Source organism: Vanessa tameamea, chromosome 17 (assembly GCF_037043105.1).
Source record: "Vanessa tameamea isolate UH-Manoa-2023 chromosome 17, ilVanTame1 primary haplotype, whole genome shotgun sequence".
Taxonomy (NCBI): Eukaryota; Metazoa; Arthropoda; class Insecta; order Lepidoptera; family Nymphalidae; genus Vanessa; species Vanessa tameamea.
The window spans coordinates 9,934,068-9,949,335 of record NC_087325.1 but is presented as its reverse complement, the minus strand read 5'-3'; the positions used below and the strand labels follow the sequence as shown (position 1 = coordinate 9,949,335).

General features: G+C 32.5%; 3 protein-coding genes across 4 annotated transcripts; 2 read left to right on the top strand and 1 right to left on the bottom strand.

Moving 5' to 3' along the window:
* Positions 1-35: 35 nt before the first annotated feature.
* LOC113400467 (26S proteasome regulatory subunit 7) lies at positions 36-8,112 on the top strand. Its single transcript, XM_026640029.2, has 10 exons — positions 36-280; positions 360-397; positions 510-683; positions 815-954; positions 4,757-4,925; positions 5,101-5,233; positions 6,265-6,391; positions 6,689-6,785; positions 7,163-7,371; positions 7,887-8,112. The coding sequence occupies exons 1-10, from the start codon at positions 208-210 to the stop codon at positions 8,029-8,031; spliced, it is 1,305 nt and encodes a 434-aa protein (XP_026495814.1). The 5' UTR covers positions 36-207; the 3' UTR covers positions 8,032-8,112.
* Positions 8,113-8,566: 454 nt separating this feature from the next.
* Positions 8,567-12,385, top strand: LOC113400468 (uncharacterized). Of its 2 annotated transcripts, none has more exons than XM_064217500.1 (9): positions 8,567-8,730; positions 9,280-9,411; positions 9,634-9,759; positions 9,889-10,067; positions 10,193-10,337; positions 10,462-10,538; positions 11,097-11,271; positions 11,529-11,790; positions 12,170-12,385. In XM_064217500.1, the coding sequence occupies exons 1-9, from the start codon at positions 8,719-8,721 to the stop codon at positions 12,307-12,309; spliced, it is 1,248 nt and encodes a 415-aa protein (XP_064073570.1). In that variant the 5' UTR covers positions 8,567-8,718; the 3' UTR covers positions 12,310-12,385. The 2 variants fall into 2 exon arrangements, with proteins under 2 accessions (XP_064073570.1, XP_064073571.1); XM_064217501.1 differs by having other exon boundaries at positions 8,568-8,730; positions 10,193-10,334.
* Positions 12,373-14,986, bottom strand: LOC113400462 (TBC1 domain family member 31). Its single transcript, XM_026640022.2, has one exon. The coding sequence runs from the start codon at positions 14,838-14,840 to the stop codon at positions 12,396-12,398; it is 2,445 nt and encodes an 814-aa protein (XP_026495807.2). The 5' UTR covers positions 14,841-14,986; the 3' UTR covers positions 12,373-12,395.
* Positions 14,987-15,268: the final 282 nt, after the last annotated feature.

Below are 15,268 nucleotides of genomic sequence, written 5' to 3'. Positions count from 1 at the left end.
GATTTATTTAGACTTAATCAAAGTAATCAATTCGAGTTAATTCTCTGGTCTGCTTCATTCTACGCAACATCTTTTTATTTGACAATAATGTGATGTGACAAATTGACAATAAGCCATAAGCAGTTTCGGGTCAAACTAACAAAAAAGTGAATTATATTTTGTATTTCTCTCGTTTAAATCAATCAAGAAATATTTTAAACACTTAAAATGCCTGACCATCTCGGAGATGATATGCGAAAAGTGAAGGATGATAAAGAAGAACCAGAAAAAGAGATTAAATGTGAGAAGCTTCTTTCCGCTATATCTATTTTGTTATACATCTATGTAATCTTATTTTATCAATTGTTTTATATTTTTAGCGCTGGATGAAGGAGACATAGCATTATTGAAGTCATATGTAAGTAAAGGTTTTCAGCACATAACAATATTTGCCAAAATCAAAGCCATTGAAACAATGACTGGCATTTTTTGACCCGTTTTGAAAGACTTATAATATTTGTTTGTATTAGGGTCAAGGGCAGTACACAAAAATCATCAAAGAAGTTGAAGATGGCATCCAGACCGTAATGAAAAGAGTTAATGAATTGACTGGCATTAAGGAATCAGATACTGGCTTGGCTCCACCTGCTTTGTGGGATTTGGCTGCTGATAAACAAACACTTCAAAATGAACAACCTTTACAGGTTAGATTATTATCTACTCCGAGCTTCAGTGATAGCTGTAACTCAAAATTTATTTTGAAAACACATTTAAAAATTCTAAACTTTTGCAATAAAATTTAACTATTTAATAGTGTATAATTTTGTTTCATCAGGTCGCTAGATGTACAAAAATTATAAATGCAGATTCAAATGACCCAAAATATATAATAAATGTCAAGCAATTTGCAAAGTTTGTGGTTGATTTAGCAGACTCAGTAGCACCAACGGATATAGAAGAAGGGATGAGGGTTGGGTGAGTACACTTTATTTGTGTAGTTTAATTACTATCTATTATGAATATATTGTCTTTGTTAATATTAGACAACATTTGATAACTTGATTAAATTCAAACTATTCCTATGTTTATTTAGTATTATAATTTATACCATTCTCCTTTCATTGAAATCTATTCCTTTGTTTTGATATGATGATTGGATAAACATGCAGATTAGTTTAAAAAGAAAAATATATATATATACAATTTTTTATAATGCATGAAATATGTTATAACAAAAATAAGGGTTATTGAAATATTTTATAAGAGACAGATAGCAAGCACGCTATCATATTTTATTGTTACAAAATCAACTAACTGTTTGGTTGACCAGACAACTGCTTCTATTGAGCAGTATAATAATACAAGACCATATTTTTTGGAACATGTTCCAAGTAATTTAAATTAAATTCTAAGACAATAGAGGTAGTCTCTGGCACAAATAGTATAGTTACCATAGAAGCCAATAAAAAGAAAAAGAAAATAGCTACTAATAAAATAGTAAACCTGGTGCACCAAAATATTCAAAGAATATTAGGGAAGGATCTAGAAATTGAATTATTTTTGACCTGTAATGATATTGATATTATGTGTTTAACTGAACATTGGCTTCTGAATTATCAGGTCATGTTTAACTTTAGTGGGCACCAGATGGCTAGTTTTTTCAGTAGGAATAAAGCTATATGAGGTGGCTCTTTAATACTTATGAGTAAAAATTTTAAATTTAAAGAATGTAAAGATATTGTGAGCCTTTCTATTGAGCAAACTATAGAAATAGCCTGTGCAGAGCTTGAGCGTGTCATTGTTGTATGCGTATGCAGGCCCCCTAGTGGATTATATGAATTGTTTGAAAATGCATTGGAAAATGTTTTATCGAAATTATCTGAATCTAATAAAGAAATTATTGTTTGTGGAGATTTTAATATAAATATACTGCATAATACAACCACAAGTATTAGATTCAGATCATTGTTAAGTTCATATAATCTGGTAAATCTGTTCTTAGAACCAACTAGAATAACAGATTCCACAGCAACTTGCATAGATAACATATTTGCTACCCATATTCTACAAAATAAAATTATTATTAATAAACTAAATTCAGATCATTGTGGACAACAAGCTTTATTTAATTTCCATGTTAAAAAAATAAGCAATTCCGAAAAAATTATGTTTGTTCCTTTGACCACAAGTCATATTGAGAAGTTTAGAAGTAATATTATGGCCAATCTCCCACACCTATCTTTTAGCGATAATCCCAATGTTTTGTATAATAATCTATTTAAATTAATTAGAAACAAGTTTAATGCAATATTCACTTCTAAAACAGTTAATACACAAAACTTTTTAAAATTCAATGATTGGGCTACAATTGGAATTCATAAAAGTAGGCAACAAATGTACGAGCTTTATAATGAAAGGACGTACAATCACAGTGCCACTTTTGCCAACTATGTAAGTAACTATTCAAAATTATTTAGAAAAGTGTGCTTTTTGGCAAAGTCTTTAACTATAAAAAATAGAATTAAGAATGCACATGACAAAATAAAAATGACTTGGAAAATTATTAATTGTGAAACTGGTAGAGGTGGCAGTCGTAGCTCCGAATTGAACTTAAATTATAATAATAAAGTCATAAATAGTGAACGGGAAGTTGCTTTAATTTTTGAACAATTTTTTGCTGACATAACAGTTTCTACAACTAAGTTACTTATATCTTCTCCAGCAGTTGCCGAATCATTGATGAAAGAAATGTACGAGAATGCAAATCAAAATTTAATTTTACGCCTGTAAACACCAATGACATAATTTGTACATTTAAGCCATTAGACATTAAGAAAACTACTGATCTATGGGGTATTTCTGTAAAGGTGATTAATTCAATTGTTGATGTGATTGCACCTTATCTTGCAATAATATTCAATGATTGTGTTCAAAATGGTGTATTTCCTGACCTGATGAAACATAGTAAAGTCATTCCAATATTTAAATCTGGTAGCTCTTCAGATCCCAACAACTATAGGCCAATCTCAATACTACCTATCCTCAGCAAAATATTTGAAAAAAATATTCTAAATCAATTATTAGCATATTTCAATAGATACAATCTGCTTCATAGAAAACAATTTGAATTTACGAGGGGTCGCTTGTAGTCGTACAGTAGCTCCCCCATATAAACGGATTGGCGGGTAGACTGAGTTCTGCGGCATTTGCGGTCAAAAAAATTAGATTATTTACCGATGTTGATACGGCTCGCCTAGTATATTTAAGTTACTTTCACAGTATAATGTCCTACGATATTATGCTTTGGGGTAACGCAGCCGCTATCCATACTATATTTGTGCTGCAGAAGAGAGCTATTCGCGCAATTTATAACCTAAGAGCCAAGGAATCATTAAGGTATCAATTTAAAGAAATTAAGATATTGACTGTTGCTTCTCAATATATATTCTGTAATGTTTTGTATGTATGGAAAAATATTAATGTTTTTATGAGAAAATGTGATTCTCATAACATTGGTACAAGGAACAAACACAATCTTGTTACTCCTGTTACTCGACTGCAAAGAGTCAGTAACTCTTGTGTGGGGCAATGTATACGCTTCTACAACAGGATCCCAGAAAGCGTTCAAAATGCTTCTGTTGCCAAATTTAAAAAAATTGTTAAGGAACGCTTGTGTGCGAAAGGTTACTATACAATTAGTGAGTTTATGTTTGATAGCACACCTTGGGAATGAAACGATCGCCTCCTGGCTGTTTATATTCATATACAATTATGTATCAACTTAATTTGACAAAAAAAGACCCGCTGAGTTTCTTACGCCGGTTCTTCTCAGGTCAGGGTGTTCCTTTTTCCGAACCGCTGGTAGTGTTTAATTTGACCATCAATAAGTAAATGTGATGCTTCTATGTTGAATAAAGGAATTTTGAGTTTGAGTTTGAGACCCTTTTAGCACCAAATCTAAGATTTAAATGAATTTATTATATGTAATAGGATAGTAAAGATATTAATTTGTTTTAAGATAAACAAATTTCTGGTACAACTCTCCGATATTACAATGTTCATTTTACTTTCACTTGATAACTTAAGTAATTGTTATTGAGGTATTTCCTTGAACAACATTATATTTACAAAAAATAATTCTGACTAGAGGATGCCATCCAATGTGACAATAATTTTGCACCATTTATTCTGAACAACAGAGTTTGAGTTGCAACAAATAGTATGTATTATTTGCAAAATCCCAGCAACCATTGGCTTTACTATGTATATATACTTGTAGAATGTGTATATAAGTTGACATGCTGTACTTCCATGTAGTTGTGCATCACAGTAAACTTGTAGTTACATATTAAAACTGCCTCCTGGAAAAAATACATATATGTGCCAATGTGTGTGATTATCTGTCAAACACTGTCAAAGTCTATTTATCTCAAACAGACAAACCAATATCTATTTTTATGTAAAAGGTTTGATTAACTTATAATTAATTAACTTATAATAAATAAATGACGACCTCCGTGGTCGAGTATTGTCTACGCCGGTTTTCATGGGTACGCCACTCCAAGGCTCCCGGGGTCGATTCCCGTCACGAATCGATATAGAAAAAAGTTAATTAGTTTTCTATGTTGTCTTGGGTCTGGGTATTTGTGGTACCATCATTACTTCTGATTTCCATAACACAAGTGCCTTAGCTACTTACATTGGGATCAGAGTAATATATGTGATGTTGTCCAATATTTAAAAAAAAAAGAAAATAAAAGTATTCATTGATTCACAGTGTTGATCGTAACAAGTACCAGATCCACATACCATTACCACCAAAGATAGATCCAACGGTGACAATGATGCAGGTAGAAGAGAAGCCAGATGTCACTTACAGTGATGTGGGAGGTTGCAAGGAACAAATTGAAAAGTTAAGAGAAGTAGTTGAAACACCATTGCTTCATGTAAGTGCACATACTATAATATTAAATATTGTAAATCGATTTTGGTTACTATCTCATTATCATACCTATTATTAATGTTCAACGCAAAAAATATGCACCATACAACTATCAAACAAATATATTCTCATTTCAGACTTTATTTGATTGTTTATTAATATTATTTTTTAATTATTAGCCCGAGAAATTCGTTAAGCTTGGTATTGAGCCGCCTAAAGGTGTATTGCTGTTCGGACCTCCTGGCACAGGAAAGACACTCTGCGCCCGAGCCGTAGCCAACCGCACTGACGCATGCTTCATTCGTGTCATCGGTAAGAGCACCTATTTATAATGACTACATATAATTAACGTAACAAAATGTTTATTTGCATGGAGAGTAAACAAAGAGTGTCACTTCTAAGCCTAGTTGTTATTCTGATACAACTCTCCTAAAACAATAACCTCTTTGAACAACTTTGCAATTTGAATTCTATTGGCAAAGCTACACATTGTGGAACAGTTATATTTGTATATATTTTTTATATTAGAATATATTTATTTAAACACATTATTAACATGTAAAAACAAATAATTGTTCTCATTTGTTTATATAATGTTTTCAAATGATGATTCATGCAAAACTTATTTTTTTTTTTTTTATGGCAATGATTGGCGGACGAGCATATGGGCCACCTGATGGTAAGTGGTCACCACCGCCCATAGACAAAGGCGCTGTAAGAAATACTAACCATTCCTTACATCACCTATGCGCCACCAACCTTGGGAACTAAGATGTTATGTCCCTTGTGCCTGTGATTACACTGGCTCACTCACCCTTCTAACCGGAACACAACAATACAGAGTACTGTTATTTGGCGGTAGAATATCTGATGAGTGGGTGGTACCTACCCAGACGGGCTTGCACAAAGCCCTACCACCAAGTAAATTTATTTACATTATTTATTTACATCAGTAAAACAACTATGCAGTTGTAAGAATTGATTTTAAAGAAGTGATTTTTAGATAGATACCTGTACTATCCACTCATCAATTATTTATTTGCCAAACACCTTTTATTGAGATGTTCTGTATGAAATGTAAGTGAACCTGTTTGAGTCCAAGCCAGGCATGAGGAACTTAACATCTGTATGATTTTACATCATACTGGCTGTGTAAGGAGTTATTATTACTTTTGTTATTTAATGCCAGTGTCAATGGGCGAATTTGACCACAGACCATTACTTCTTTTTTGCTTATTTTTTTTTTGTTTTTCTTCATTATTTGTAGCAATATAAACAAACTTTAAAATATCACCCAAACATTTTTTTTGTAATTAAGTTAATTCATTTTCTGTACATCCTAGGTTCCGAGTTGGTTCAGAAATACGTCGGCGAAGGTGCTCGAATGGTGCGTGAGCTGTTCGAGATGGCTCGAAGCAAGAAAGCCTGTCTGATTTTCTTTGATGAAATCGATGCTATTGGTGGAGCCAGGTAATGTGCAGCTAACAACTACCTTGTTGTTCCGTTGGCTTAGAAGCGAGTTGATTCGTTTACAGAACAAAACATATTTATTTTTTTGACATAATTAAGAAGTTTTCAGTATTATATCTCATATCTCTGAGAGTACGTAAAGTTTTCGTCTGATCTCAGAGACTCTGTGTGCTCATAGACGCTTGTACTATCTTCTGCGTATATCTCTGGCTAGTCTCTGAGGTTATGCAGTAACAATATCCTTATGTATAAAGAATAATTAAGACGTCAATAAAAAAATAAATGTTCTCACATTAGATTTGATGATGGAGCCGGTGGCGATAACGAAGTCCAGAGAACTATGTTGGAGTTAATTAACCAGCTGGATGGTTTTGATCCAAGAGGAAATATTAAGGTAAGGTTTATTATGTTGCAAGTAATCATTAAATTTTTATATTTTCGTTTTCGTCTTATTGAACTCAAGCGAAAACTATCATCAAAGCAACTTAAGGATGACCGTGAGTACTTCGAGGGTCCTCACGTAACTATCTCTTTGTATAATATTTGCCCTTCTTCTTGCAGGGCACTTTAAAAGGTCTTATTTTATAATAAAAATTATTAAGAAGTTCCTCAGATGCACAACTTCATGAACAAGGAAATTGGTTGTAGTTCTAGGAAATTTATTTAAAATCTATGAATTGTTAACAGCGTGGACTCTCGTGGGTTAAAGAAATGTACTAAAATTAATACTTAATTTAACCAGATTAAATCAACAAGATATGTTTCCCACAGGTTCTTATGGCGACGAATCGTCCGGACACCCTGGACCCGGCTCTGATGCGTCCCGGTCGCCTGGACCGGAAGGTGGAGTTCGGGCTGCCGGAGCTGGAGGGTCGCGCGCACATCTTCCGCATCCACGCGCGCTCCATGAGTGTGGAGCGAGACATCCGCTTCGACCTGCTCGCGCGGCTCTGTCCCAACTCCACCGGCGCAGAGATCAGGTATTGCACCGTCTCTCTTACACTCCTTCCCCCTTCGAAGCGAACATAGAGCAATTTTTCCATTCTTCTTTGGCAACTGAAAAACTTAAGAAAAAGCATCTTCCTCTTAAGACATAGATTTTATAGTTATTCTATAACTTGATGTGGCTAATGGACGCAAATAAATCCGAATACTGCTCCAGGCATGACAAGAATTATAAATACAAATTCAGCGTATAAAAATGTAATGGTGCTTGATCTGATTTGTATCCGTCATTATCAGTTATGATCCTCGTATGATATCCACCAGCCAAATCGGTTATTATTGTACAATTTGTTTGTTACAGTATCAATTGTCTAACAATCTATTTATTATAATTGTATTATTTAACACACAATTTTAAAATACTAAATCTTAATTTCTATATATTAAACATTTTTTGGCGATCAAAGATTTCATGATGATAATTATGATCTTACTGCCTTATTCTATAATCAGCATTAAAATATTAAAGTTATAACCGTAATGGCCGTAGGTCCGTGTGTACTGAGGCGGGAATGTTCGCGATCCGCGCGCGTCGCAAGGTGGCCACCGAGAAGGACTTCCTGGAGGCCGTCAACAAGGTCATCAAGTCATATGCCAAGTTTTCCGCCACGCCGAGATATATGACCTACAACTAGATTATTAATAATGATATTATATCTGTGGTACCTTTGTGCTGCTTCCTAATTGTAATTAAAAAAATAAACTGATGTTTTTAATTCTTTTTTTATTCATCCCTCACATTGTTCTTTTATGTAATGTAAATTTCGTTTTCTATTTTTATCTAATACGAATGAAAATGGACTTTATAACTTCGTTATGTAATTGTCCATACTCTAAATATCAACGTATCTACTGGATACTATATTAATATTAAGGTTTCGGATAATTTGATTGACTAGAGAGCCATGGAAAATTTACATAAAATATTTTTACGATTCCATGAAAATTAAATCTACATAATAAAACACAAAAAAATATATATATAAATAATAGTAAAAATTCACAAAATTTAATACATTTTTACATATAATTTTAAAATCTATTGATCAACATAAAAAAAATTAGTAAAAGTTAGAACAACGTTATGTATAATGGCAATATACAATACTACCTTTCCTTACGTATAAAGAAACGTACCTTTCGACTACGACTTGAATTTATTTAAAACTGAGGGTACTTGCTATAATTGTGCCAGCGCAGGTCGTTACGCATAAAGCTAATCAAATTATTTTTTTCTGTTTTTTTTTCAAATATCAGTCATATCAGTAATAATAAATATTTAATAATTGTGCTTCGCCCGCTTTTCATATTTACATATAAACATGGTGCAGACGGTGAGTTCCAACTTCTATTATTTATGACTTTAAAGATATACTTCAATTTTAATAGATTCAATGGCCATATACTTGCATCGCTTCTGACTTGTTTATTTCAAAACCCGTAATAGATTAACGTAACCATTGAGTTTGTCAGTCACCACTTTACTTTTAATCGAAGAATGAGGTTATCTTATTCAAATGCGCTGGCATCTAATATTTATAATAAAACAATGAATTGAAAACGTTAAGAGCTAAAACCTAATATTAAAATAAATTCAGAATAAGATAATTTCTTTTCGATTACACTTATGTAATATAAAGTTATTATTTTTAAAGTTAAAACATTGATCATCTCTTATATTATTTATTTATATGCCTGGTTACTAGCTACTTGCATATAACCAATGTCTATATTCTAAGCCCACCTACCAACAGATAAGTGATCCATGGCATCGGTCTAAAATAAATTTAAAAAAAAAAACGTATAAGTTAAGAACAATTTATTTCAGTAATGCTTGGTAGCTTTTTTTCGGAATTTTTAAGAATTTTAACAATATCTTTTAGAATGCCTACACAGATGTCGTGGAATTGTGCGCACTATTACAGTGTTTAGGATTCAGTATAAAGTCTTTAGAAACAACCGATGTGAGCATCAGCCAAGATGGTGCAACGCGTACAGTGGTTATTAACTGTCAGGTAAGTTTAAAATATTCTTGTATATTTGAACAGTTTTCTTTTTAATTGTTTTTTTGTTTTTGATATTGTTTGTTGAAAACAGATACAACCTAAACTGAATTCAAGGCAGATAATCAACTACAAAAAAATTCCAATTAAGCATATATTAAATACTTACAATATCTATTAATTTCATTGCTTCATAAAAAAGTAAAATGTATCCCTTAAAATATTTTCTCCAAGGCTTCCGGATTTCACGTTGTAATGGAAAGCACAAATGCTACTTGCTCGTGTCCCATGGTGCCTACTCACCAAAATAGCGGCTTTTGGGAAGTTTCTGGAGTCACAGGAGGAAAACAGTATAGTAAGGTATTTTATTTTAAAAAATGCAATTATAAATCGCCATTACAAACAAACTGGGTACTTGCCCCGGACGGCAATTTAGGAGACGCCAAAAACGTGTATTATTAATTCCTTATATTCATCAAATATTTCCAGGAATGTGGCAGTGCCTTACTTGGTTCACTCCCTAAAGAACATCGAGAACGACTCACGTCACAGTTACAAGATATCGTCCGTTGTATCAAAGAACACAACGAATCAGATGGGGAAAAACACAAGGAAAGTGTAGGAAATAAGTCTGCTAGCATGATTGAATTAAAGACGCCAGAAAAACGGTAAGCTAATAAATAAAATGTATTGTTTAGTCTTACATAAAATTAATAATTTTCTGAAATCATTACCACGGTTAATCTTATTTCAAATTGTTATAAATTAAAGACGAAGTTCCTCTGTATTTCAGACATTATCAAATAACGTCTCAGACGCCAACCCGTTACCGCTCGTTGGATACGCTGACGACAGGTGGAATAGCACCGGAACAGCTCCCTACTCCCGGCCCGTTGCTAAAAGACACGATTGAAGATAACGCCGACGGGAAAAAAGTCGTAACACTATTTATTTTCCTAGAAATAGCTGCCTAATATACTTTCATGTATTCCAAAATTTAAATTGCTATCAAATAAATATATAAATTTAAAAGTATACTTTTTTTATATTTCGCATTTGCAGTTGATGTGTCAAAGGCAAAGTACATACACACTTTCATCGACGCCGGGAAGTTCAAGACGACGAAACAAAACATCAAGGTAAACATTAGTAACATTTAAAAGTGAATATAACAAATATTATGATATGATTATTTTCATTAGCTTCTTTGGTTGAAGTTTATCTTAACTTTATTAACTTCTTAATTGGCGCGATCTTCGTCAGAATGTTGGTTATTGTAATATACCTGTATTAAACTTTTTGGCATAGGTAGGCGGTCAGGTAAATGGCCTGCTATTACACTATTGTCCATAGATATTGCCGCCGTAAAAAAAATAACTATGCCATACATCGCCAGTGTGCCACCAACCCTAACCCTAGGAATTGAGATGTTATGTCCCTTGTGCAGTTACACTGGCTCACTCACCCCTCAAGCCGGAACACAAAATTAGGTATTGCTGCTTCATGGTGGAATATATGAGTGGGTGGTGCCTACCCAGAGGGTTTACATAATGCCCTACTACCATGTAAAGTATACTTATTTTAAGTTTATATTTCGCAAGAGCTTGATTTTTTGATACATTTTGTCAGGGGTAAACAGAAATGGCATGCATGCATTTTGATTTGCAACCATAGCACATTAAAAACAATATTTTCAGTCCTATTCAAATGCCATCGAGTTCCGTACTAGAAAGCTTAATGGGAGCAGAAAAAACGGCTGAGGATTTGAGAAATAAAATATCAAATGTTATAAAAGAAATAATTGAAGATGGCAAGCTCGACTCTTCCATGTCTTCACTAGCGCTGGACGTGTCGAAAATATCACTTTTAAGGGTTTGTTTATTTCTTTTATAACAAAACGCGATTCATTGACCGACTTTAAATTAAATATTTTGTAAAATTTTGTACTTTAAATTAGCGAGTTTATTGTTAGTCGAGTTATTCTATTAATTTGCCATTTTACATTTCATAATAACTGAAAAAAATGGAGAAGTACGGCTTCTCTATAATAAAAAGATAATAAAATTTTAAGATTGAATTAGGATGGGTTTTTTTAAGTCTAAATAAAAATACTCCTTATCATATTTCAGGGTACTGAATCTTCAAAAATCCAGTTTGCATCCAGTCCTAACCTATCAGGATTAGTAGTTCAAGATGAATGTATGAAAAGGCTAAAACGAGTTGACAGTGCATCTACATCTAACTTAGCTCCCAAACCGCCACCGAAAGATGGAAAAATGGCCAAACTTCGTCGAATATCTCCAAATCTATTTAAACTAAGAAACAGTCCTAATGTTGCCAAAACTGATAAAGAAAAAACTACGCATGACCCAAAAAGCAGCAAATTAAATAGTATGTATATAATTTTGAGAACTTAAAAAAACATTTGATAGGAATAACGCCTGGCAGCATTTGTTCCTATAAATGGTTTGTATTATTTTAAAATTAATTTCAATATGCGTGTCCTTATAATGTGGTTTGAAAAAATCCAATTTATATAACATACATAACAATCATTACATTATTTGCATGAAATCGAAAGAACTGTCATTCCAGTCTTTATTTTTTAATGTTTACTGCCAAATATATATATAAAAAAATTATATTAATCCACGGAAAACTCAAAAGCTTATTCGGATTTAAGCAGGCAACTTCGGTTTTTTTCTTATGTTCTGATTACTAAGCTTAGACTCATATAAAATATTAATTAACAACATTTAATATGTTTAAGGTTTATTCAAACCAAGAATAGTAACACCAGTGAGAGTAGCCAAAACAACTACTGCTGCTAATGCCAATCTCAGTTCTTCAAGAAAGAAATTTAGCAATGTGAAGTCTACCATACCAAGGCCTGCTTCTAAAAAAGAATGAAAACACTTCGAATTTCTTATTTAAATAAATACTTAACGTAATTAACAATAATAATAAAAATCATTTTTTTATTTTTATGCCACTTTTTAATCCTCAGACCTATCAGAGTTTTTATAACCTTTGATTAATTTCTCAACTTCCTTTTCCAAAATATGTTTATTTTCTGATGTTCTCTTATTTGATTTTGAATGTGAAGAGGCTTTACAGTCTGTACACTCTCTTTTACTTGTTTTATTGTGAGTTTTTTGTTTACTTTTATGAGAATATTTATTAGGTGGGTAATGCATATTATTTAATAAATCATATTTCATTGCATTACTATGATCTCCATTGCCTTGACAATTGTGATTATTTTTCTTGTCACCTTTGGATTGCCTATCTAGAAAATTATCATATTCTTCCAAATCAGTTTCAGAGCTATTTTCAAATTCAATAGACTCATTTTTAGTCGAGTTATTTTTATTTATTTCTCTTTCCTGAGTTCTTCTTGTAAGTTCTCTCAAACTATATTTATCTGTTTTTTGTGCTTTTTGTCTTGTTTTCTTGGCTAATTTAAGGCAAATTGTTGCTTTAGGATAGCCTGTAAATTGTTGATAGCAAGTTCCTTTGTCCAGAGCCATAAAATTTTTAAAAAATCTTCTTGGATGTATCTCATCACTTGTCTCATTTAGTAGAATATATGATTTTTTTAAAAAAGATTTTTTATCTATAGGGTTTTGCATGTGGAAAAATTTTTCAAGCTGCTCATGACTCTGTAATCTTCTAAGAGCATTTTTTTGAACAATATTGTAGGACACAACAGCCATTAGCATAAATGCTGGTTCATTACTAAGAATGTGATCCCACAGTATTAACCATTCTGAGCAGGTCAAAACTTCACTGAAAGCGGTTTCTAAAATTGTTAATGCATATGTTTGACTTGTTACACCTAAATCACAAAAATGATTTAATAGTTGTTGGTCATGTTCAGCTAGTATATTCTCGATCATTGCTAAGATACTAATTGGAGGGAAAGGAGCATATTCAAACCAGAGCTGACATTGATTTAACAACACTGTTGCCACACTTTCAAACAATAAAAGTGGATCTTTTTGAAGTACTTTTACAAATGGAAACACAAAACTTGGTAAAAATTTCATGACTCCAAATAAAGGACACCAATGAGCAAGACAAGAGAGAAGCCTTTTCAAGTTCTTTAGAGTAACAGAGCTATGAATAGTAAATTGATTCTCAATTTCCTTATAAGCATGATGAATTCCTTTATCAACTAAAACTGAATAAGCTGTTTTATTTCTCGGAGTAACCAGTAGTGATCTCCAAATAATAGAGCGGAATTTATCAGGATACTCTCCATATTGCATTAAAATTCTTCTCAATCTGGCACTGTCCATACAAATTCTCATTCTTTGCTGGACTTCCACTCTTTTTGGTGAATGTTCCACACATTTGCGAGATATTGAAGAACAAGGCAACATATTTTTCGGTGTTGTTTCATCCAATGAACTTTTAGCATAATCCATAACATATGATGAATTGTAAATATTCACTTCTCCTTGCTGTAAAATACAAAGAAAATATTTCCCAGTAGAACTAACTACAAATTTTCTTATTCCAGATGACTCTGGATGAATTTTATGTATAACCTTAAGTGATTCAATATCCAAAAAATATAAAATACAATCACTGCTCAACAGAGCTAGAATCTTATTGCTGCCTCCATCAAACATTTGTGGTATAAAAGAAAGTTGTTGAATGCCTGAAATATTATATTTCAGCAAATCAACAGATTTTAATGCTTTCCATGTGTCCATACTAAATAAGATCAACACAGGTGCCAGCCCAGACATGGCCATTGCTCTGCCATTCATAGTGAATGCTACGCTTTTTAAATGCTTCAACTCACTGGGTATTATTTGTTTGACAGATTTCATTGTCTCATGCCTCCAAATCTGAATAGTATCATTTTGGAAACAAGCTACCAAATATTCACTAGCTGGTGTAAATAAGATCTGTTGAATTTGAGGGCCAGAATTAGTGTTCAGAGTAAAATATTTGGTATGATTTTTGAGTTCCCATAGAATAGCCTCAACTGGACTAGCTGTGAGTAAGTTGTTAATTTTGCTGTTTGAAAATGATATGTGTTTTATAGGAGCTGTGTGACCCGTCAAAGTGAGTGTAATTTTTGTAGTTTCACTATCAACAAATACAACTTCCAAATTTTTCGTCGTGGCGACTACTAGAGTCTCCAAATCATGCGGAACAAATTGCAATGCAGTGCATGGACCAAGGTTTTTCAGTTTCCAGAATTGTAAATCGGCAAAATGTAATAAAAAAATATTGCCGACATTATCAGCGCATGCTAACTTATTTTGTGTGTCTTCAAAGCTTCCAACTGTAAAGCGAATACGTCTACTCTCTCCATTCGATCCTCGAATTGTATGATGAAGTTGTAATATGACTCCATCTTTAGGCCTAGATTTAAGCTTTAAATCATATTTTTTTATATTATCACCTTGATTTTCTGTTGCCATTTGTAATTTTATTATTTAAAAAAAACATTATCAGTAACTTCTATGACCATTACTTTCATTAGAATCCTTTTTATTTTATATTTTAAAATTTGGCGGAGATTAATTCAAAACAAAAACATCAACAATTGACATTGACAACGGCTACCGATAAAACAACAGATCATAATATAAGGTATATCAATCATGGATCAGCAATAACTAATATCAGCAATATGCTAATCTCAGCTATTTTGTGCACTTCTAAGAGTTTTTGATTAATATATCTTTATATTTTATAATACAACACGATTACACGTAACTACTTATTTCCATTTTTATTTTACTTCCAAAATTCCGATAACAATTTCGTCGACGTTCAAAACGCAATTTTTACGCAAATCCATAGTGAATATCATAGGTAAATCAAGCTCTCAACCAATGAAATCGCG